Raw genomic sequence first — 23,293 nt, 5'->3', positions numbered from 1 at the left:
TGATTATAAACGAGTGATACATGTCCCTCTGGGCATTCTATGATATGTCTTGAGTTTTCCTATAAATAATAAACAAAGTGATATTAAGCTTCAACGATAGTTCAGAATAATGGAGGTAAATCTAAAAAGCAGAAACTTGTGGCAACTACACTGTATATTTAAAGAAACAGATCTTGATCTTTCTAACATTCAACTTACATGTTGCCATGCTGCCTAACAATGTCCAACAATACGACACTCAAATTTTTGATACATTTCTACCATTCACACTGGAATCAAAATGTTCTTCCAATTTTACACACAACAAAAGAAAAATACAAAACTGTATTACAAAAAAAAATCTTTTGTGTAATGAAGCTACTTCTAGACAGTAAAAACTGATGTTTAACAGTCATTTTGTATCAAATTATCTCAACAGATTATCACAATATTTTTCTTTAAATATAGAATGAATCACTAAATGACAAACTTTCTAAATAAATAACTGTGTTCATGTTTAGTTGTTGAGTTCTGCTTAAAGGTCCACTTAGCATCAGAAAGGTTTTTTATAAAATATCTCAAAAACTTTTACAATTACTACTGTACTGCAAAGTTTTCATTTTTGTTGTTTAGCGCGTGCGTTAAAATTTTGAAACACATCTATAAAATACATGTTAAATATATAACAAACTCGATTATAGGAGTAAACGTGAAGAAAAAACCCACATTAACGTACTTTCATCACATTTAACACGATTAAATACTAGCTGACTCAAATCTTGGCAAAAATACATTACAGTATAGAAACAAAACGAAACTCGATGTCGAAACCGAAACACAGACCGAAATGTGATGTCACAAAAAAATAGTATGTCACATGTCAAAAATGATATCATATTTATAAAAACAAACAATTATTTTGCTGCGCGAACAAAGTGAGTATGATGTCACAATTAAAACCTGAAGTCACAATTGAAACAAAGTGTCATAATTTAAATATGATTCGCGATTTAAACAAATCGTAATTTTAAAAACGATGACATAATTTAACACGTCACAAAAACGGTTCAAATATTATTTTCAACATGCCATTACAATTCTAACATGATATCACTATGGAAGCAATTTTACCGTGTGGCAACTTAAGCATGATGTCACATTTTAATTGTGCCATAACTAATTCATGATGTCACAATTTATGCATTATGTCATAACTTATGCATAAACAGCCTGAAATATACTATCAGTTAATCTTTTGTACATTAGTTACTGTGAAAAAAACATGGGTAACATGGTAATAATTGATGAACATTTCAAATGGGAGATTAGTAGCAGAATCATAGAAACATAGTAACAGTGAATTTTACAGGTTCAATATCACCATGCACTATTATATGACCGGGTGAACCGTGTACTGAAATTTTGCTGCTCCTTAAATTTTTGAACTTGTATGACTATATAACGCAACGGAGATTTTTTTGGCGCAAATTACACACATTTTACTCAAGATTTTTCCTCAAATATTGTGGTTGGAGGCATGCAGCTTTTATATACTGTTAATTCTAATCAAATGAGAGAAACATTTTTTATGTAAATCTGGGACTTTAAAAAATTTTTTGATTAACAAACTTTATGCCCGTTTTGGAAAAGGCTAGTCGTTTGTGACTCACGTACGGCTAGAACTTTTTGGGCTAGCCGTAAGGGCCCCGTACGGCTAGCCACTTCCTTCGGAAAATGTAGAGGAAAAGTTTCCATATACTTACCAAAACATTAACCGAAAATGTGCTTATTGAATTTTATTAAATCTAAACTTTTATTGTGATACTGCTTTTAATATACATGTATAGGATGGTCCCCTATGGTACCACTGTTCTTATTATTTCCAGCAAATTTTACACATGAAAAGAACTTGTATTTACTATTTTATTAAATTATGTTTAACTATCGCATCTTGAGTTTAAAATACACATGTCATTCATAGAATAATTCAATGATTTAAATTAGAAACATATATGGTCATTAAGTCATGTTTTGAATGGGAGCTTAAACGGAGAGCACTATGGTACCGTGGTATGTAAATTGATGGCCCATTTTGGAATCAGTAGAATTTTTTCAACAGAATTATAACATCACTGCAGTTTCAGAAGACGACCTTTATTTGTCAGAACATGAAATTTTCAGTTTAACCGGTAAATATGGGATAAAATAAAAAGTATTTTCCCAACACACTTGGGCAGCTTTGGATTTTTCCTATCAATGACAGAAATTTATTTTAAATGAAAATATTTTCGAAACATTTTTTATCCAAATTCAAAAAATCAGCACTTCCACTTTTCACTTTAATGGTGGAAACATTCGATTGGTCGCGTTCAGTGAATAAAGAAACACATTTTTCTGATTGCACCGGAATGGGCAAAGACGCGGTACCCGCGGGGAGTACTATATATGCATGTGAATATCATTTATTTTTAAATTCAGTTTGATGACATAACATAAATTGTTCCCTTTTAGAAAAATACCCCTATTGCGCCGAAAAAAAAGTCCATTTCTCCGGTATATAATCATTCAAAACATTAAAAAAATGAAGTGTTAAAACAAACTTTCATTATAATACTATATTCAATATATATATTTAATTCTATTTTGTTAAATAATTGTAATTTATAAACATTCATTAATTGTGTCTTTTATGCAAAAAATATCCCCAAATATTTTCGAATTAAACAAATCTTCTACAGCAGCAAAAAGTCCTCTCGCATGCTTCTTTTAACAGAAGCAAACTTGTCATACTTACTGTTAAACTTTGCTTCGTAAAATACTCCTCTAATATTTCCTAGTCTACAATCTCAACTGTTTATATCATATTAAATATTTAAGTCAGTGTAGAATTGAAGAATACACATCAAATAGTGAAACAGAAAAAAAAATTCAAAATCGAGTGGGTCGTATATTGATATGGAAAAGAATTGTTTCACTTTGCCCCGGTGTCCCCTACACATTGAATGAGCTTGTAACTTTAAAACAATACCTATGTATGTGGACAGTTGAAGTTTTCTCCCTTTTTTTACAAAACGCCATTTGTATGTCACTTGTCAAAATTATACAACCACATTGTTTTTGATTATGAATGCTTTCATTAAATGCATGGTAAGTTGACTATTCACTTAAGCAGTTTAGTTAAACTTTAAACTTTACTTAAAAAGACAGTGGTAAAACTACGTTTAATTGGGTTTATTTTAAACATTGTTGAATGGATTTCTAAGATGAACGATCGATAGTAGGCTATTAAGGCATTCGTCTGTATATGTATATGTATACATTATCTGAAAATAATAAACGTCATTGTACACATTTACAGTATAGCTAGCGTTTATAAATGGACAATACAAATGACTGACCTTGTACACGTTATTTTTGAGATTTATGTGTAAGATGATTTATATATTATGAATTCTTTTAAATCGTATAAAAAATTATAACTCCTTTTGTTTTATCTGTATAGAAAAATTATTAAATTTGATTTTGATTTCTAGATAAGCATATCACTGTGACATTTTCTACGACATAGAATGATTAACGCAAGTTATGACGAAGCGCATGATCCAAAATATGGAGATCCATTTCCGGTTCCAATTGTTATGGCAACAAAAGAAACATTAAAGGGTTATGGTAGAATTGTGACAGATTTTGAAAATGAAGAAGTGGAAATAACTCCATGGCCTGTACAAGGTAGGTATATCTGTAAACATGATACTGATGCTTAAGCAGCTTAACTTTAATATATAATATCCGACAATAGAACTTAAAAGTTTTTTCCTTTCTAAAGCTAAAGTCATTATGGACCACGGACTGAAAATAAATTTATACAATGGAATAAAATGATATTTTTTGTCCTTCGCTTGTTCTGGTCTTTTGCTATTACAGCTTTTTTCAAACTTTCATAGTTACAAGATTTTAATGTGTATTTTATGGTAAATGAAATGTATCGAACATTTTTAATCCATCACAGGTTGGCGTAAACTATGCCCTGGCACAGGTACCCTTGGGGGTCTTATACATGATGAGTTAACATACAAATGGGTCGGGGACCAGTCACTGTTTACTGACGGCACCGAAGATGGTGACTTTATTACTGGCAGATTGCCAAAACATGTTTCGCCTGCCGACAGGACGCACGTGCTTGTCAGAGAAGCAAATTATCACCCGGATGGAGGTCAAGTTTTCTACCCGAAGAATAAAGATCCCTTTGTTGCCTTACTCGCCTTACCAGGAGACGATATCAAACTTGAAGATTTTGTTGCTTTTTATTTTGATGGAACGTTCGGAGTGCAGATACACGCAAATATCTGGCATCAGCCACTTAATCCAATCAGAGACGAGTCTGTGATTCGTGGTAAACAAGGGGCGGTACACGCATGCGTAGCAATGGATACTGTGAAAGAGTTCGGAAAGTTTTTACTTGTACCGTTGAAACTGCCAATTTAGTATTACTCTTTTAACTGGTTTTGATATACATGTACATGTATATTTTAAGATAATAATTTACTCTGGTGGCTCGAAAAAATATTTTTCAATTTGGTGTTTTTATTCTATTGAAAAATATTATTTCTGTGGTAACGTTTTTATTTATTTTTTATATGTGGCTATATCAAGGTGGTTTGCAATCATTTGTACCGCCAGCATCAAGTTTGGTTCTATTTGAAGGATGTGTTTTTATTTATCATTATTTTTTGGCAATATGAACAGAGAAAATTGTGAACAAGGCATTTTTCAAGAATAGTTTATTTTAAAAAATATACCAAAAACAACAGAAGCAGGCAAGACTGAAAGGTTTCAATTTATATTCAAAATGAACAAAGTAGATGATGTTTGTACACACAAAGAGAAGCGAAACATGAACGTTTTCATACCTTTACCTGCTTGAATACAAGGTGATAAGCCTTTGCCACTTAGTATCGAGCCAGACGAGCCTCTATTTACTGCTGGTAGCTCTTCATCCCTTAAACTTGGAATATACTGCTCCAAAGTCAAAGCAGGACGAATCCATTACATAAATTCAGCATGTGAATGGTTAAGAAGATAAGCAATAAGCGTTGGGCTACCGCTTGTGTGAATAAGAACTACAAAATGTTACCTTTGTGTGAATTATTATATAAAATGCTACCTCTTAAGTAAATAGATAATAATAACATCTTCAAATTTATAACAATAACAAACACATAATGTTTCTACCAATCAAATAATGTAGCTAATCATGACAAAAAAGAAAACTGTAATCCAAATCGAGTTTTCAATGTCTTTGTAAAATATTGGTATACATTATATTACATAAACTTGTAGAGAATAGATGTATATCCATATTAACCCATGTTTATGATTTGAATACTCCGATAAGACTCCTATGTAACTTCATAATTATTATTACCCAAGGATAGCGTTTTCTTAATGCCAAAGTATACTGTTTAACTTTAAAATCATGTTACTGATAAGTAATGATCCTTGGATTTTCTGATTATAAACGAGTGATACATGTCCCTCTGGGCATTCTATGGCAATATATGATATGTCTTGAATTCTCCTATTAATATTAAACAAAATGTTTATATACATGTAATCCAATATTATTCATTTTTGAATAAATTTTATATAAATTTTCTTCAATAATAGTTTCAGAACAACGGAGTTTAGCTTTTCTAAAAAGCAAAAAAAAAAAAATGCGGCTAGTATATAAAAGAAACAGACCTTGAACTTTCTAACATTCAACTTGCATGTTGCCAGTGGTGCTGTCTAACAATGTCCAACAATACTACACTAAAAAATCTTTAGGTTATTGAAGCTGCTGCTAGGCAACATTTATTTAAAGTTTAACGGTCATGTTGTATCAAATTAACTCTTCAGTTTCTCACAATATTTTTCTTCAATTCTATAATGAATCACTTGAAGACAAATTTTCTAAATATAAAATGTGTTCATGTTTGGTTGTTGAGTTCTGCTTAAAGGTCTATTAAGCACCAGAATTCTTTTTTCTATAAAATATCTCGAAAGTTTTATTTATTTGTGGTGTTCTGTACAAGTTTCTAAAAAGTAACTTATTGTCCATTCCCCTTTCCTCAGTTGTTTTATATCAATAAGTACATTTATAGTAATTTAGTCTTACGGTAGTTAGAGTATTTGTTTGTTTGCATTTTGCTACTTTTATTACAAATTATTTCATACTCATTGGTACTGTTTCGCGTGGTTAGTATCTTACATGCTCTAGAACCATTATTAAAGCATTATTAAACCCACGTTTGCTTTATTTTAAAGAAAGAAATATGTATTAATTTCTGGGGCATAATGTGTCTTTAAGTCAATGCAAGAGGTTGCCGACCGTAGCTTACATTTTCCACTGTTGTCTGAGTCTGCAAAGCTTTCAATTTTGTTGTTTAGCGCGTGCTTTTCAAGCGGATGGCGTTTAAAATTTTGAAACACATCTATAAAAAGCATGTAAAATATATAACAAACTCGATTATACGAGTAAACGTGAAGAAAAAACTCACATTAACGTACTTTCATCACATTTACACGATTAAATACTAGCTGACTCAAATCTTGGCAAAAATACATTACAGTATAGAAACAAAACGAAACTCGATGTCGAAACCGAAACACAGACCGAAATGTGATGTCACAAAAAAACAGTATGTTACATGTCAAATATTATACTAGTATCATATTTATAAAAACAAACAATCATTTTGCTACGCGAACAAAGTGTAGTATGATGTCACAATTAAATTCTGAAAACACAATTGAAACAAAATGTCATAATTTAAATATGATTCGCGATTTAAACAAATCGTAATTTTAAAACGATGACATAATTTAACACGTCACAAAAACGGTTCAAATATTTTTTTTTAACATGCCGTTACAATTCTAACATGATATCACTATGGAAGCAATTTTACCGTGTGGCAACTTAAGCATGATGTCACATTTTAATTGTGCCATAACTAATTCATGATGTCACAATTTATGCATTATGTCATAACTTATGCATAAACAGCCTGAAATATACTATCAGTTAATCTTTTGTACATTAGTTACTGTGAAAAAAACATGGGTAACATGGTAATAATTGATGAACATTTCAAATGGGAGATAAGTAGCATAATCTACATGTAATCTATGAAGCGGATCAAACTAGGTGCATATACATAGATAATAATTCAACAACATTAACTTAAATAGGTATCCATACAATTTACAATTTTCCGAGTTTAAATAAGAATAATGAAAGACAGTACCTATAAGAGTATATCAACTGAGATGCAGACACACACAGAGAGGAGTGCAAAAAGGTACCAGTTTATATATTGCTTTAATTGGAAATGCACCCTGTTCAAAAACAAACTAATGCAAGTTAAAAAAGTTATTGATGAATAAAATATGTCATATTATTAAAGCGGTCCTCAGCTTTTCTAAAGGTTAAATAATTTTTTTTACATAAAGCTTTTCATTTAATGGTCACATCAAAATAATTAATTTGTCGATGATAAAAAAATGATGTCACACATAAAACAAGAGCACCGCTAGGCGGAGTATTATATGCCCGAAAGTATTTTTTTTTAGTAAGGATGAATCATTTGTAAGACATTACATTAAATTAAATAAAGTATTACCTCCTTCAAATAGCAATCCTCCTATAAAGTTTGAATAGTGTGGGCCAAATGGAACTTGGGTTATGCTCTGGAAACTGTTTTCAGTTTTGAGGTAATATAGTGACTTTGACCTTGTGACCCCAAAATCAATAGGGGTATCCTACCCAATATGGACAATCATCTTATGAAGTTTGAACACTATGGGCCAAATGGGACTTAAGTTTTGTTCCGGAAACTGTTTTCAGTTTAAGGTTATAGTGACCTTGGGACACCAAAATCAATAGGGGTTTTCTACCCGATATGGACAATCATCCTATGAAGTTTGAATATTGTGGGCCACATGGAACTTAAGTTATGCTCCGGAAACTGTTTTCAGTTTTAAAGTAATAGTGACCTTGAACTTGTGACCCCAAAATCAATAGAGGTATTCTACCCAATATGGACAATCATCCTATGAAGTTTAAAACTGTGGGCCAAACGGAACTTAAGTTATGCTCCGGAAACTGTGTGATATTGACTTTGACCTTGTGACCCCAAAATCAATAGGGGTCTTCTACCCAGTATGGACAATCATCCTATGAAGTTTGAATACTGTGGGCCGAATGGAACTTAAGTTATGCTCCGGAAACCAAATTGCTAACGGACGGACGAACGGACGCCAGGGGGTATAACATAATATGCCCGAAATTATTTCGGGCATATAAAAAATTGAAATGTGTTTTAGAAAGTAAACACCAAACTCCTTGATAAAGAGTCGTTAAACCCCTTAAAACGTTTGAGGTTATTGATTTGACTTGACTTGACTTGGAAACCGTTTAAAATATTTCGTGCAATCATACCGGACTGTACGTTCTGTTTGCTCCTTACCTATATTATCTAAAATCTCCATCATAGATTTGATGGATTAAAGACTGAGTGATTCCACATTCAACATTGTTATGGTTGTTAATGCAAACACGTCTGATGTACCAATAGAAATACAATGAATATATATAATGTTCCACTGACTAGATTTCACAGCCGTTTATCCAACAGCTGACTCAAAATGTTTAAATACAAAACCGTCATAAAACTCAATTAAGTACTTAAAAAGCATTTACAAATCAACATCGTCAAAGACTGTATGCCTAGATTACCTAGTGGGAATATAATAACTTAAAAACAACAGAGATAGTTTGTAATCCGTTCTATGTATCCATGGACTAATAGAAGTCAGGGTTGAAACACTTGTCTCAGATTGTTCGCCATTAGCCTGAGGTCACGTGTTATTGTGGCCAGATCCAGCAGAAGAACCGCTCCCAGTAAAACAACAATGAAAATGATCCCAGCAATCCCTACTGCGGTGGCTTCTGTTCTGCCGTCCTGTGCGCTACTTTTTGAGCGAATCTTGAAACGAAAAGAAATACAGTAAGAGTTAAGTACATAACGTTTGAATTATTACATGTTACGGTGTCTATTGAAGTATTAAAACTCCCTTGTGTGTTAATTTTTAATAAGAATGGCTATAAAGATCTATTCATGTTCAAAGATAATACTTAGTGGCGTCATGGCCGAGAGATTACCGCCTCAAAAGTAATCTAATGATCGCTAGCCGCATGAGTTCAAATCCCTTCACAGGCAAATCCTTGTTTCCTTGAGCACACTCATTGCTAAGTACTGCTTGGATCCAGGAACGGGTTCGAAATTGTATCTATAAGCTTATAGCTACATACACAAGCGAACCAAAAAAAACTAGTATGTGATCCAATCTAAGTTTAATGTAGCTTAAGAAAATGCATAAAAACAAGTCTATATAAAATTGCTAAACGCATTAACTGGAGTAAATCCATTTACCAAAGTCAGCCAGGTCTAAGACAGATTTTTGTCGCGCTACAATTTATTTACTTCTGATACTTTATCGTGCTGAACGACATGTTTACTGATAAAGTAACTGCATTATAAACGTACCACGGAGCTCAGAGATGTCTTTGATACTCTCAGTTTCTCCTGTATTTCCTTGACAACAATCTGCAGCTCCTGGGGTGTATAGTTCTTTGGTGGATTAACCCATCCACATGGACATATACAATCAGCCACGCAATTTTCTTTTGTTGCTACACAGATTCGCATTTTAAATAAACAAACAAAAAATATAGTAAATTATGCATGTTTAAATCTGTTGTTACTTTAGATCATAGAGATAGTTAAGGAAATTAGCCGAATGTACCGACTTTCTGTCCACGCACTGCCGTGTAATGCGGAGGTTTTGTTGTTTCTCGTCTTTTCGAGAAAAAAATGATGGTAAAGAAGTGGCCGTCCGTCACACTTCGTGTCCGGTGTATGATTCTGTCATGTATCAAGATATTTTGAAATAACACGACGTGCCATGAGCAACACTCCAAGATCCATGACGCACTTTGAGATTAAAGGTCAGCATTGTCTACGGGATGATACATTACGTGTCTGGTCCACAATTTTTTTCTCTAATAACAAAAATTTATGTAAAAAAATATTTTAAAAAATATTTTAAAAAAATACATACCATAGCAAAATACATATTGATTTTTAGACTCTTTATTATATTAATTACTTTGGATCTGGGCAGAATTGCATGTTCTTACTTTTGAACAAATTCGTCTACATTAAAGTGTACTACTGCTCACTTTTGTGTGTGTGTGGGGGGGGGGGGCTATGGCACACGAACAATTAACAATTTAGGTCATATGACGTCGGAACAGGGAAGATGATTTTGGCTAACCCCAGGTGTTACAAACTTAAAGCAACGCCAGAGTTCAAAACCATCTCACCTACTGGAGCTAAGAGATGCACCGACTCCACTTATTGGCGCCTATATAGTCGCCTCTTACCATCACACAGGGGGGGGGGGATGAACGGGGGGCTGCAATTCTGTTGCTCCAAACCTTAAAGGCAACCTCTTGGTCGCAAATGGAAAGGTATAAGAAGTAAGGTGTTCGGAAACGTACTATTAGTTACTGTTGGCTCTGTAGTTGCGGCCGTTCCTTGAACCACAACAGCGACTGCAGATGCAGAAAGCGGAAGATAAGTCGGTGGTGAACCTGGCGGTTTAGCAAGGACGGGTGTTACAGTTGGAGGGTTCATTTTTACGAGTCCGTTATTTATGGTGATAACACTTCCTCCACTATTGTTATTTCCGGAAGAAATGTCGCCTGTCGCAGCACTTTCGCCCGCATTTCCAGTACCAGAGTTGACTGGACATGTCACGGACTCTGGTGTAAAGGCTAGGTCTATGTTTGTTGCAGTAAATGCTGAAAAAAGTCGTGATTGGTCACTTAAAAAAAACATAATTGGTCATGTGGAAATTTATTTTAAGATTGAAAAATTTATGTATTCGGTATAAAAAAAAAGATATTTTTTTTATCATGATTATGTGAAATTTTCAGGCAGAATATATTCGACACACCTATTCACAAAGAGTACTGCACACAAAAAACTCCCTTGGACGGCAATATGTCAAAAATACACAAATGGTTCAAGTCTGATGCATAAGTAGGTCACAAGACTTTAAACGTGAAATCTTAAAAAAAACAACATCTTGTCTTGAAGTACAATGCTAAGAGCTTAGATATTAAGCATGAAGCATCATATTGTGGTTCTCTAAATTAGCCCATTAGATTCAAAACTGGCCCTGTCCTATGGGCCACTTCGTTTACATTGCCTTAAATAGGAAAAAACAATTGAAGTCTTCTTTTATGAAACTAACTGCCCTTAGCTTAAATATTTGGCATGTGGCATTGCCAAGTAGATCTCTAAAAGTAATATATAATTACATGTACAACATTGCAATGGGCCAATGGCGTATTGGCACTTAAATTGCGTTTGTGTTCTTATCATGCAATTGATGAATGATTTGTCAATAAATATCAAGTATCAACAAAACTATTTAGCATAATTATAATGTTGAGTTGTGTCAATGATTTCTTTAAATTAAACAATAGGAAACAATTACAAACAAAACAAAAACAAAACAAAAACTGAAAAACAGAGAAAAAAAAAGAACGCCCAAAACTGGAAAATTGAGAAATATTGCAGGCTCGGTTTTATTGCGCCTGTTCGTGGATGGGTGTGGTAATTCCAAGCTACCGTCTACGCCCTCTAGCACCGGCTTAAGCAGAATTTAAAATTTAAACATGAAAGATACATACGAGTTGTTCCGCTAGCACAATCCTCATTAAAACTTCCATCTATATCGGCGTCTGAAAAAAATATGCAACATTATTAATTATTTTGTACATACCTTTGGAAGTTGACTGCTATAATTAACACAAATGTATACCTTTTTAATTTCTGAAATTATACAGGTATGATTTACTTTAATACCGTCGAACAAGCAAGACGCAAACAACAACAATTGTAAGAGTTAACAACAACTGAAACTATGGCAACAAAAGCAACAACATTAATATTTTAAATATTAGAAACATCAGGAATACCGGTATAAGAAAAATTGTAACCAAATAATATACCGTAAGCCGCAACAATAGTAGCAACAGAAATAGAAACAACCAGAAAAGATTGTGACCGATAATGTTGATGTTTTTTTGTTTTGAATTTTGTTTTTGTCTATTTTTCTTGTCGTTCTTGCTGTTGTTGAAAGTGCTGCTGCTGTTACAGCTGTTTGCTTATATGTTGATGATGATGATGATGTTGTTATTGTTGCTGTTGTTGCTTACGTAGTTGTTTTGTGTAGGATGATGATGGTGATGATGATGTTATTGCTGCTTTTGTTGTTTATGTACTAGTTGCAATGGTGGTATTGTTGTTGTTGTTGTTGTTGCTGTTTCTTCTTCTTCTGCTGCTGTTATAAAGTCTTTGAATATTTTGATGATGATGTTGTTGTTGTTTTTGATGTTGTTGTTGTAATAATCTTACTACGTTTTGAATATTTTGATGGTGTTGTTGTTGATGATGTTGTTGTTGTAATACAGTCTGATAACATTTTGAATATTTTGATTGCGATGTTGTAGTTGTTTTTGATGTTGTTGTTGTTGTAATAAATTGTGATAACGTTTTGAATATTTTGATGATGATGTTGTTGTTTTTGACGTTGTTGTTGTTGTAATAAAGTCTTATAACGTTTTGAATATTTTGATGATGATGTTGTTGTTGTTTTTGATGTTGTTGTTGTTGTTATAAATTGTGATAACGTTTTGAATATTTTGATGATGATGTTGTTTTTGATGTTGTTGTAATATAGTCTTATTACGTTTTGAATATTTTGATGATGATGATGTTGTTGTTTTTGATGTTGTTGTTGTTGTAATAAAGTCTTATCACGTTTTGAATATTTTGATGGCGATGTTGTTGTTGTTGTTGTTGATGTTGTTGTTGTAATAATCTTATTGCGTTTTGAATATCTTAATGGTGTTGTTGTTGGTTTTTGATGTTGTTGTTGTTGTAATAAAGTCTTATAACGTTTTGAATATTTTGATGATGTTGTTGTTGTTTTTGATGTTGTTGTTGTTGTAATAAAGTCTTATAACGCTATGAATATTTTGATGATGATGTTGTTGTTGTTTTTGATGTTGCTGTTGTAATAAACTTATTACGTTTTGAATATTTTGATGGTGTTGTTGTTGCTGTTTATGTTGTTGTTGTTGTAATAAAGTCTTAAATTAAACGTTTTAAATATTTTGATTGCGATGTTGTTGTTGTTTTTATGTTGTTGTTGTTGTTGTAATATAGTCTTATTACGTTTTGAATATTTTGAATGCGATGATGTTGTTGTTTTTTATGTATGTTGTTGTTGTTGTTGTTGTAATAGTCTTATAACGTTTTGAATATTTTGATGATGATGTTGTTGTTTTTGATGTTGTTGTTATTATTGTAATAAAGTCTTATTACGTTTTGAATATTTTGATTGCAATGTTGTTGTTGTTTTGATGTTATTGTTGTTCTTATATAGTCTTATGACGTTTTGAATATTTTGATGTTTTTGATGTTGTTGTTGTTGTAATTTAGTCTTATTACGTTTTGAATATTTTGATTGCGATGATGTTGTTGTTTTTTATGTTGTTGTTGTTGTTGTAATAAAGTCTTATTACGTTTTGAATATTTTGATTGCAATGTTGTTGTTGTTTTGATGTTATTGTTGTTCTTATATAGTCTTATTACGTTTTGAATATTTTGATGATGATGCTGTTGTTTTTGACGGTGATGTTGTTGTAATAAAGTCTTATTACGTTTTGAATATTTTGATTGCGATGATGTTGTTGTTTTTTATGTTGTTGTTGTTGTTGTTGTAATAGTCTTATAACGTTTTGAATATTTTGATGATGATGTTGTTGTTTTTGATGTTGTTGTTATTGTTGTAATAAAGTCTTATTACGTTTTGAATATTTTGATTGCAATGTTGTTGTTGTTTTGATGTTATTGTTGTTCTTATATAGTCTTATGACGTTTTGAATATTTTGATGTTTTTGATGTTGTTGTTGTTGTAATTTAGTCTTATTACGTTTTGAATATTTTGATTGCGATGATGTTGTTGTTTTTTATGTTGTTGTTGTTGTTGTAATAAAGTCTTATTACGTTTTGAATATTTTGATTGCAATGTTGTTGTTGTTTTGATGTTATTGTTGTTCTTATATAGTCTTATTACGTTTTGAATATTTTGATGATGATGTTCTTGTTTTTGACGGTGATGTTGTTGTAATAAAGTCTTATTACGTTTTGAATATTTTGATAGCGATGTTGGTGTTGTTGATGTTGTTGTTGTAATAATCCTATTACGTTTTAATTATTTTGATGGCGATTTTGTTTTTGGTGTTGTTGTTTTTGTTATTATATAGTCTTATTGCGTTTTAAGTATTTTGATGATTATGTTGTTGTTGTTGCAGTTTCTGGTAATGTTGCTGCTTATGTTGTTTTAGTAGTTGCTGCTTATGTAATTGGTGTTGTTCCTGCTGCTACTGTTGATGTTGTTGGCGTCGTCGTCGTCGTTGTTATTGTTGTTTTTGTTGCTGTTGTAATATAATCTTATTGTATTTTAGTAATTTTGCTATAAATTGCTACCATACAAATGGGTATCATTGTTTTTTCAAGTTAAAAAAAATCACCTATTTCACCAGCTGTTATATTAGTTGTGCACTGCTCCTCGTCTACCAGACCGTCACAATCGTTATCTATGCCGTCACCAGGGGAACCAACTGTGACGTTGCAAATCTGTCATAAAACAATGTAAGAATTATTACAGTAGTCTTAAATACTGACCTCCGATTATGATTCAAAAGACGTATGTTAAATTTAAAGTAAATAACTTCAGAAGTTTTAAAGATTGTTGTTGCATGTAAAACTTTAACTTAAAAAAAATAATGTGTCAGAGTTATGGGGCTTGAATGTTGACCAGCTATTAGGATCTTAAAGATATGCGCCAAGTTAAAGTTCAGTGGCTAATGAGAGTTGATGTTGTACAAGAGGTTGCGCGTAAAACTTTAACCAAAATGTTACGCCGACGTTGTCGTCGACGTCCATGTTAGATATTCATAATCATGCTAAAATGTTCCTTAATGAATTAAAATTCTTTATGTTAAAGCGCAATAATTTTACAACTACCGTTCAGAGAGCGGGGTTTTCCTGGAGGTGTGGGATGCATGGGTAACGTCACACCAACACTGAAGGTCATAAAGCGTTTTTCCAGCTTTACTGGTGAAGGAAAACCTATCACTCCGTGCATTATTATTTTAGGCACGAACGGGCACACCTGAGTAGTGTGTAGAACCACCGACTCACATGAAAGAGGTAAAAAGGATTCAAACCAACAGAGATGAGGGACAAGTACATGTAGTTTGAACTCAATGACCTTAACAAATCGGTCATGGACGCCCCTAAGCAGACGATTACATTAGTTGCAAATGTAAATTAGTTTCTTATTAAAATTGTACATGATAATAACCTTGTTACTTAAGCTGTTTAGTTAAACATTTACTAAAACAGTAAAAACTTTTGTTAAAATTAATTATATACGAGAATCTTTTTTTATATAATTTACTGTATGGTTTAGAGATATTTTCTGTCCTCAAGTATTATATTTTACTATGAAAATAAACAATTATCCCATGTAACCTACATACATTCTATTAAAAATGATATATATCGGTTACGTTCATTTTTTTTAAATGGGTAGTCTTTTTATAATGTTTGTAGTTTTTATATTTTATCTTAAAAAATCAATTATTGGTTAATCACCATTGTAATAACCAATCTCTTGATATTATATTACTAATTCAACTCAACTTGACAGTCAAAGAGATGGGCAAAGAATTTGTCAATCTATTTATGTGAATACTCATATACGACGTCAACTATTTATAAGGATGTGAGTCAACACATTCATATGGCTATGACGTCAAATGCTCACACAATTCTTTTAAACCAAATATACATGTAATTAGTTTGGGTATATGGGGAATATTCTAACAAAACCTTAAACATAATATAGAAAACGCATCTAACTAACTTTGTTAATATCTTCGTACAACATATCGCCGGCGATTATGTAACTGCCAACGTCGGCACGAGTTAAGAAGTACAAAAGGAACGTGTTCTGATAGACATATATTCCCGCACTTGAGCTTATAGTATTAATATTCTGTATAGGTAGTGGTTCTACTGGTTGACCGTCTTCGTCGACACCTATCCTTAAACTGCAGACGAAAATATAATTGAGCCGTGTCACGACAAAACCAACATAATGGGTTTGCGACCAGCATGGATCCAGACCAGCCTGTGCATCCGCGCAGTCTGATCGAATCCATTCTGTTCGCTGTCAGTTTCTTTACTTGTAATAGGGTCTGTAAGCGAACAGCATGGATCCTGATCATACTGCGCGGATGCGCAGGCTGGTCTGGATCCATGCTGGTCGCAAACCCATTATGTTGGTTTTGTCATGACACGGCCCAAATTTATTATATATAATACATTTCAGTGTAATTTAAATAGGGAGAACATTTAAAAAGCTGTTTATGCAATAATTAGCTTTTATTTTCTTAATTTATTCATTTATTTAATTAATTTATTATTTTCTTTCTCATTTACATATTTTTTGAGTGATAAATAAGAAACGCCAAATGTGTTGTAAAAAAGATTGAAATAAAATATCTTACATTTCTATATTTTCCATGTTTATATAAGCTTTTCAAGAAAACTATTTGTTGCTGTAATAATGCACGGTTTCCTTCACATATGTAAAATAATTTTCTCTTTTAACTTTGCTTGTTTGCATATTGTCAAATATATAAATTCAATAATAACCCCGAAAATAGCGGCAAATTTTATCAAAGGAGCCAGGCATTTTATTAAAAAAATTAGAAACCATGTGCATACAGTCCATGTAACCAATCAAAAACTGTATAATTTTCTATCACACGTTTGTTTCGTGTGGCTTAAAGCAGCATGCCGAGCTAAAGTATTTCAAGACAATCAAACGTGAAAAAAATGTATCAGTAAAAAGTTTTCCAAATTCAAGAAATAATGTACATGTTATATGCGAGTAATGACTGGTACTGAAGGTTTTTTTCACCATTTTTCTATTGTGAGATAAATCAGTAAGGATTATTTTTGAATATTTTGACCTCTTTCTTGGTAATTTACTCGGATTGAAAGTGCTGTTTGACACGTGACAATTTCTTCACAACTACATTTACAAAATTTGCACGAAAATTAGCATGAATCCGGATACATGCCGCTTGAAGTTCTTTGTTTTTGTAAGTTTGTGTTTTGTGTCATAGTCGCTATTTTGATATTTTTATATTTCGTGAATATACATGTATAATCTATTTACAGTATTTTAATATGGGTTTGTTTATATACACCACTTGAAGGAAGGACAGTTGCTTACGATGTCACAATACGCCCCCTTCGCAGCTCACTGAATACATTCACGTTACACCAGTAAGAAAGTGAGCGATAGTGAAACATTTGACCAATACACTGGAGAGGAGATGTCAGAAAAACTTGTCGAACTCTTTTGCTCTTTGTTATGAGTGTTGCTATATGTTCAAGCAGCGTGGCTTAATTTCATGAACATTTTAAAAATGTATTAAAAAGTAAAATATTTTCAAGTGAACAAAGAAAATACATGTAATTGACAAATTGCAAACGGTACTTTCAATCCACAAAAAAATCCAAAATAAAGTCAAAATGTGCAAAATAAAAACCCTTCCTGCATAACACAAAGAAGAAATGAGCCGCGTAATGACAAAACCAACATAATGGGTTTGCGGCCGACATGGATCCAGACCAGCCTGCGCATCCGCGCAGTATGATCAGGATCCATGCTGTTCGCTTACAAACTCTATAACAAGTAGAGAAACTGATAGCGAACAGCATGGATCCTGTTCAGACTGCGCGGAAGCGCAGGCTGGTCTGGATCCATGCTGGTCGCAAATCCATTATGTTGGTTTTGTCGTGACGCGGCTCAAATGTGGTGAAAAATACAACAAAATCAGCAATTAATTTTCACGCAACATGTCAATTATTACATGAATTGAAAATATTTTTTACTTTTAATAAAATCTTAGTTCAATTTTTCTTCAGGTTGATGTTCTTGAAATGTTTTGGCTTATTTAGAGGTGTGCAGCTTCAAGTATCATTTGTATACAAACAGCAATAAAATATTATATTTAACTACTCGTATGAGATAACTTTAATCTGTGTTCTATGCGTCACAGTACTGTCGCTCTGCTAACTGTAATTTTCTTTTTTATATAAAAGCACAGACGCTTGGGGGTCAGATCCTGTCCCCAACATGATACGCCTCTGTAAGCACTCTATCAAAACTATTTTAATATTTAAATACGAATGGGACATCTATTACAACGATGAAAATGGTTTTCAAACAATTTTTACATATAATAATGTACTTGATGGTATACGGTAAAAGTGACATTAAAAGTAATATTAACCGAACAATTAATTTTGTCATTCAAGTCTTCCGAAAATCAAACAGATTTTTATTTTAAACAAGAACACATTATTTTAACACTTAATTGAAAACATTTCTTTTTTATTTATTGTGGAATTCTTAATTATGATTTGTTACACAGTGCTCAAACTATATCCGTCTCCACCGTACAGAATCTTACCCAAAGCCAATTCCCATGCTGGTCAGGGAACCCGGAAAGAAATGTTTGGTCTTGTACTGTTGCACTGGTGGTATTGTCGTCACAGATGCCCATGTGCTAGGTGAAGCCAGTGATCGTAACAGAAGGTGTACTTGAATTGGCTTTGTTGACGTAATGTTATAGACCTAATTAATTTAATATAGACACACAATATGGTTATTCTACATAAACAACACGTGATTTCTTGCATCACTGACCCTGTATTTTTTTCGAAATTATCAACAAACAGTTGAATCATGAAAAGGCAAATTAATGACAATGACGATAATTTTTTTTAACATTAAACATTGTGCAAATGTTTATAGCCACAAATGATGAAAAATTTCCAAAGCATATCCCATAATCACAAAGGCACAACAAAACCTTAGAAAACATATTGCAGATTTACTTTACAGTATGGATTTGTTCATGTAATTATGTTATCGGTAAAGTTTTCTGTTCTTTCAATAAGAATGTTTATCAGACCAACTTATAGTCCCGGCAAAATCTCTAACAAGGAATACAAACATAAAAGTTTCTTAATTTTTAATTGTTAGTAAGCTGAATTTTGAGTGCATTGTGGAGTATAGCACAATCGCAACTTTTCGGCCCTTTCCGTCAGTCTCCGGATAAAGAGATATATTATCATGAAAAATATTCGAGGAGTTCCGATTGGGTATGGAGTTCGGATGCGCAGTAATATGATTTACAAAGGCATTACTAACAAACATCTGAACGATATGCCGTTAAAAAACTGCCACATTCAAAATCGAGATCTGTTTACATGGTTTACATTCTTACACTAAAAAGTAAACATTTTTGTCAATATTGTATACAAGCTATTTCAATCTGTTGAAGAAACACTGGCGATAAATTTCCAATTTAAGTATAAATTTTGAAAAACGTTGTTTTACCTAGCTAATATTGTTGTTGATGAAGGTAATCTTTAAATCTAGGATTACAGAAGAAACGAACATGCGCATCGTAGCGTATATCAATGCATATCGTATGGGAGGGGAATAAGAATGACGGGTGTGATCGATGTCGTATGGGAGGGAGTAATGCAAGTTTGCCGCCTTTTTTAATTATATAGAATTATTTCCGGTTTAATAATTTCCAATACTACGGCCATAAAAATTCTAACTGTAAAGGCTTCAAACAAAATGCAATAGCCTCGACCGAAATGCCATATTACTTGAACCAGACAATTATATGCAAAAGTCACGTGAATTCACATGAAACATACCGTTTTAAGTTCGACTTTACGAGAAAAGATGTTTCCTGTCATTTCAACGGTGTCCAGATTATCATAGTTTCCCCGTATTATAACAACGGTACTGTCTTCGGTTGCAACCAAACGTATTTCCGCAGTTTCTGAACCTGCGTTGTAAGGTATCTCCGGAATAAAGTATTGTGTTCCCAGTGATTCGAGTGGCGGTATCTGTACCAGGTTGTCGTCTGCTCCACAAAATACGGCCATAGGGCGGTTAGCTGTAATGCGTTTTTGGTGCCCAAGGTCTGCAAAAAAGTATAATGTAAATAATACAGGAGTATTCGTTGGAAAGCACCACCTCATACTTCCAGCGGATAAACGCAGTCACTCTTCCATGTTTTGTAAGACTATACTATTCAATATGTACCGTTTCTTGCAAGAAACTGATTTTCCGATTCTTGTACACAAATTTCTTTTTTTTTTCTTCATAAGAGTATTTTCTTGCGAAAACAGGAGCAGTTATCCTGGTATTGCATGTTATCTTTAATTTATACTATAACAATTAACTGAATATTTGTCTGATATCATCTCGCCATACTGTAACAATTAACTGAAATTTTGTATGACATCATCACGCCATACTGTAACAATGAACTAAATATTTGTTTGATATCATAACATCACGCTGTAACAATTAACTAAATATTTGTTTGATATCACACATCATACTGTAACAATTAACTGAAAATTTGTTTGATATCATCACGTCATTCTGTAACAATTATCTGAATATGTGTCTGATATCATAACGTCATACTGTAACAATTAACTAAATATTTGTTTGATATCATCACGCCATACTGTAACAATTCACTGAATATATGTTTGATATCATAACATCATACTGTAACAATTAACTAAATATTTGTTTGATATCATCACGCCATACTGTAACAATGAACTAAATATTTGTTTGATATCATAACATCATACTGTAACAATTCACTGAATATATGTTTGATATCATCACGCCATACTGTAACAATTCACTGAATATTTGTTTGATATCATAACATCACGCTGTAAGAATTAACTAAATATTTGTTTGATATCATAACATCATACTGTAACAATTCACTGAATATTTGTTTGATATCATCACGCCATACTGTAACAATGAACTGAATATTTGTTTGATATCATCACGTCATTCTGTAACAATTAACTAAATATTTGTTTGATATCATCACGCCATACTGTAACAATTCACTGAATATTTGTTTGATATCATAACATCATACTGTAACAATTAACTAAATATTTGTTTGATATCATCACGCCATACTGTAACAATGAACTAAATATTTGTTTGATATCATCACACCATACTGTAACAATTCACTGAATATATGTTTGATATCATAACATCATACTGTAACAATCAACTAAATATTTGTTTGATATCATCACGCCATACTGTAACAATGAACTAAATATTTGTTTGATATCATAACATCATACTGTAACAATTCACTGAATATATGTTTGATATCATAACATCATACTGTAACAATTAACTAAATATTTGTTTGATATCATCACGCCATACTGTAACAATGAACTAAATATTTGTTTGATATCATAACATCATACTGTAACAATTCACTGAATATATGTTTGATATCATCACGCCATACTGTAACAATGAACTAAATATTTGTTTGATATCATAACATCATACTGTAACAATTCACTGAATATATGTTTGATATCATCACGTCATTCTGTAACAATGAACTAAATATGTGTCTAATATCATCACGTCATACTGTAACAATGAACTAAATATTTGTTTGATATCATAACATCATACTGTAACAATTCACTGAATATATGTTTGATATCATCACGCCATACTGTAACAATGAACTAAATATGTGTCTAATATCATCACGTCATACTGTAACAATTAACTGAAAATTTGTTTGATATCATCACGTCATTCTGTAACAATTATCTGAATATGTGTCTGATATCATAACGTCATACTGTAAAAAAATTAACTGAATATTTATTTAATATCAACGCGTCATACTGCAACAATTAACTGAATATATGTTTGAATATTTGTTTGATATCATCTCGTCACTCGGTAACAATTTACTGAATATTTGTCTGATATTACAACGTCATACGGTAAGAATTAACTATATATTTGTTTGATATCAAGGCGTCATACTGTAACAATTAACTGAATATTTGTTTGAATATATGTTTGATATCATCACGTCATTCTGTAAGAGTTAACTGAATATTTGTTTGATTTAACGTCATATTGTAACAATTAACTGAATACTTGTTTGTTATAACGTCATATTGTAACAATAAACTGAATATTTGTTTGATTTAACGTCATACTGTAACAATTAACTAAGTATTTGTAAGATAATGTTATAATTACCTGAGTTATATATTCCCTTTGTTATATTAATCATGTTGCTTACAGGTCCAATGTTTGATTCGGTGTTGTCATGAAAGGAAAATCCTCTGCAAAGTGTTGCTGAGAGAAAGAAAAGAAAAATACTGACATTCAAATATGTTACAAAATTAAAATGATTTTTGCGCAAAAATGTACAATTCCTACTTCTTAATTAGTTCATATGAATATAATGCACCCCAACTCCCACTTTGCAATTCCTTTTGGGATGAAGTACAGGGGATGTCAGGTTTCTCAAGTCCCAACACTGGTCAAAATGCAATAACATTGTTATTGTATCAAAATACAGTGGAACATGTAGATTGTTGTCTAATAAACGGAAGTCAGGGTTTCAGCGGGATTTCTGAAAATGCAAGAATCAAACGTTCCCAGTGTTTCCTGGGGGTTAGGGACGGCGGTGTACCTTTTGACTTGCGCGTAAAATTTGACAATGATATTAATTAACATTGTTACAGACAAATTATAAAAGGCAAGCTTTAAATGACGCAGAAACAGATATACCCCGTCGCTTCATGCATTATTAAAGACATGGACTAGCACTTGAACACAACTCCGGACGTTAGATATGAAGAGCAGAATATTTCCTCAAACGAAATCTCACACGACTTTTAACTTGTTTGAAGCAGTGTCCTAAATCAAAAGGAAACGGAAGGTCTAGATATGTAAAAATGTCAATGTAACTGACAAAACAATAAAACGGTATAAATGACATACATGTTTCTTCAGCCAGTTATAATCGCAACTTTTCGAGCTTGATTTTTTTATTCTGATTGTAAGACATTTTTAATGTCACATATCATAATATAACCCAAATACACTTTACTTTCCTATGGATATTCAAAAA

At 32.4% G+C, this 23,293-nt stretch overlaps 2 protein-coding genes across 2 annotated transcripts in view; one reads left to right on the top strand and one right to left on the bottom strand.

Moving 5' to 3' along the window:
- Positions 1-3,028: 3,028 nt before the first annotated feature.
- Positions 3,029-4,545, top strand: LOC132743175 (uncharacterized). The gene is made up of 3 exons (XM_060731700.1): positions 3,029-3,126; positions 3,513-3,708; positions 3,989-4,545. Exons 2-3 carry the CDS (start codon positions 3,549-3,551, stop codon positions 4,462-4,464), a joined length of 636 nt encoding a protein of 211 aa, XP_060587683.1. The 5' UTR covers positions 3,029-3,126; positions 3,513-3,548; the 3' UTR covers positions 4,465-4,545.
- LOC132743174 (uncharacterized) overlaps positions 4,544-23,293 on the bottom strand; it is a 44,685-nt gene continuing 25,935 nt past the window's right edge. Inside the window, exons 11-19 of the mRNA XM_060731699.1 lie at positions 22,414-22,512; positions 19,986-20,257; positions 18,722-18,885; positions 16,096-16,282; positions 14,696-14,801; positions 11,786-11,836; positions 10,586-10,888; positions 9,570-9,715; positions 4,544-9,008 (exon numbers count right to left, since the gene is read on the bottom strand). Coding sequence (XP_060587682.1) covers positions 8,835-9,008; positions 9,570-9,715; positions 10,586-10,888; positions 11,786-11,836; positions 14,696-14,801; positions 16,096-16,282; positions 18,722-18,885; positions 19,986-20,257; positions 22,414-22,512 — 1,502 coding nt within the window. The 3' untranslated portion in view covers positions 4,544-8,834. The remainder of the gene's footprint in view (positions 9,009-9,569; positions 9,716-10,585; positions 10,889-11,785; positions 11,837-14,695; positions 14,802-16,095; positions 16,283-18,721; positions 18,886-19,985; positions 20,258-22,413; positions 22,513-23,293) is intronic.

The sequence above is a fragment of the Ruditapes philippinarum genome, unplaced genomic scaffold (genome assembly GCF_026571515.1).
Source record: "Ruditapes philippinarum isolate M1 unplaced genomic scaffold, ASM2657151v2 ctg1235_1_1_1_1, whole genome shotgun sequence".
NCBI classification, from domain to species: domain Eukaryota; kingdom Metazoa; phylum Mollusca; class Bivalvia; order Venerida; family Veneridae; genus Ruditapes; species Ruditapes philippinarum.
The sequence above is the reverse complement of the archived record's forward strand: the minus strand, read 5'-3'. Positions and strand labels throughout refer to the sequence as shown.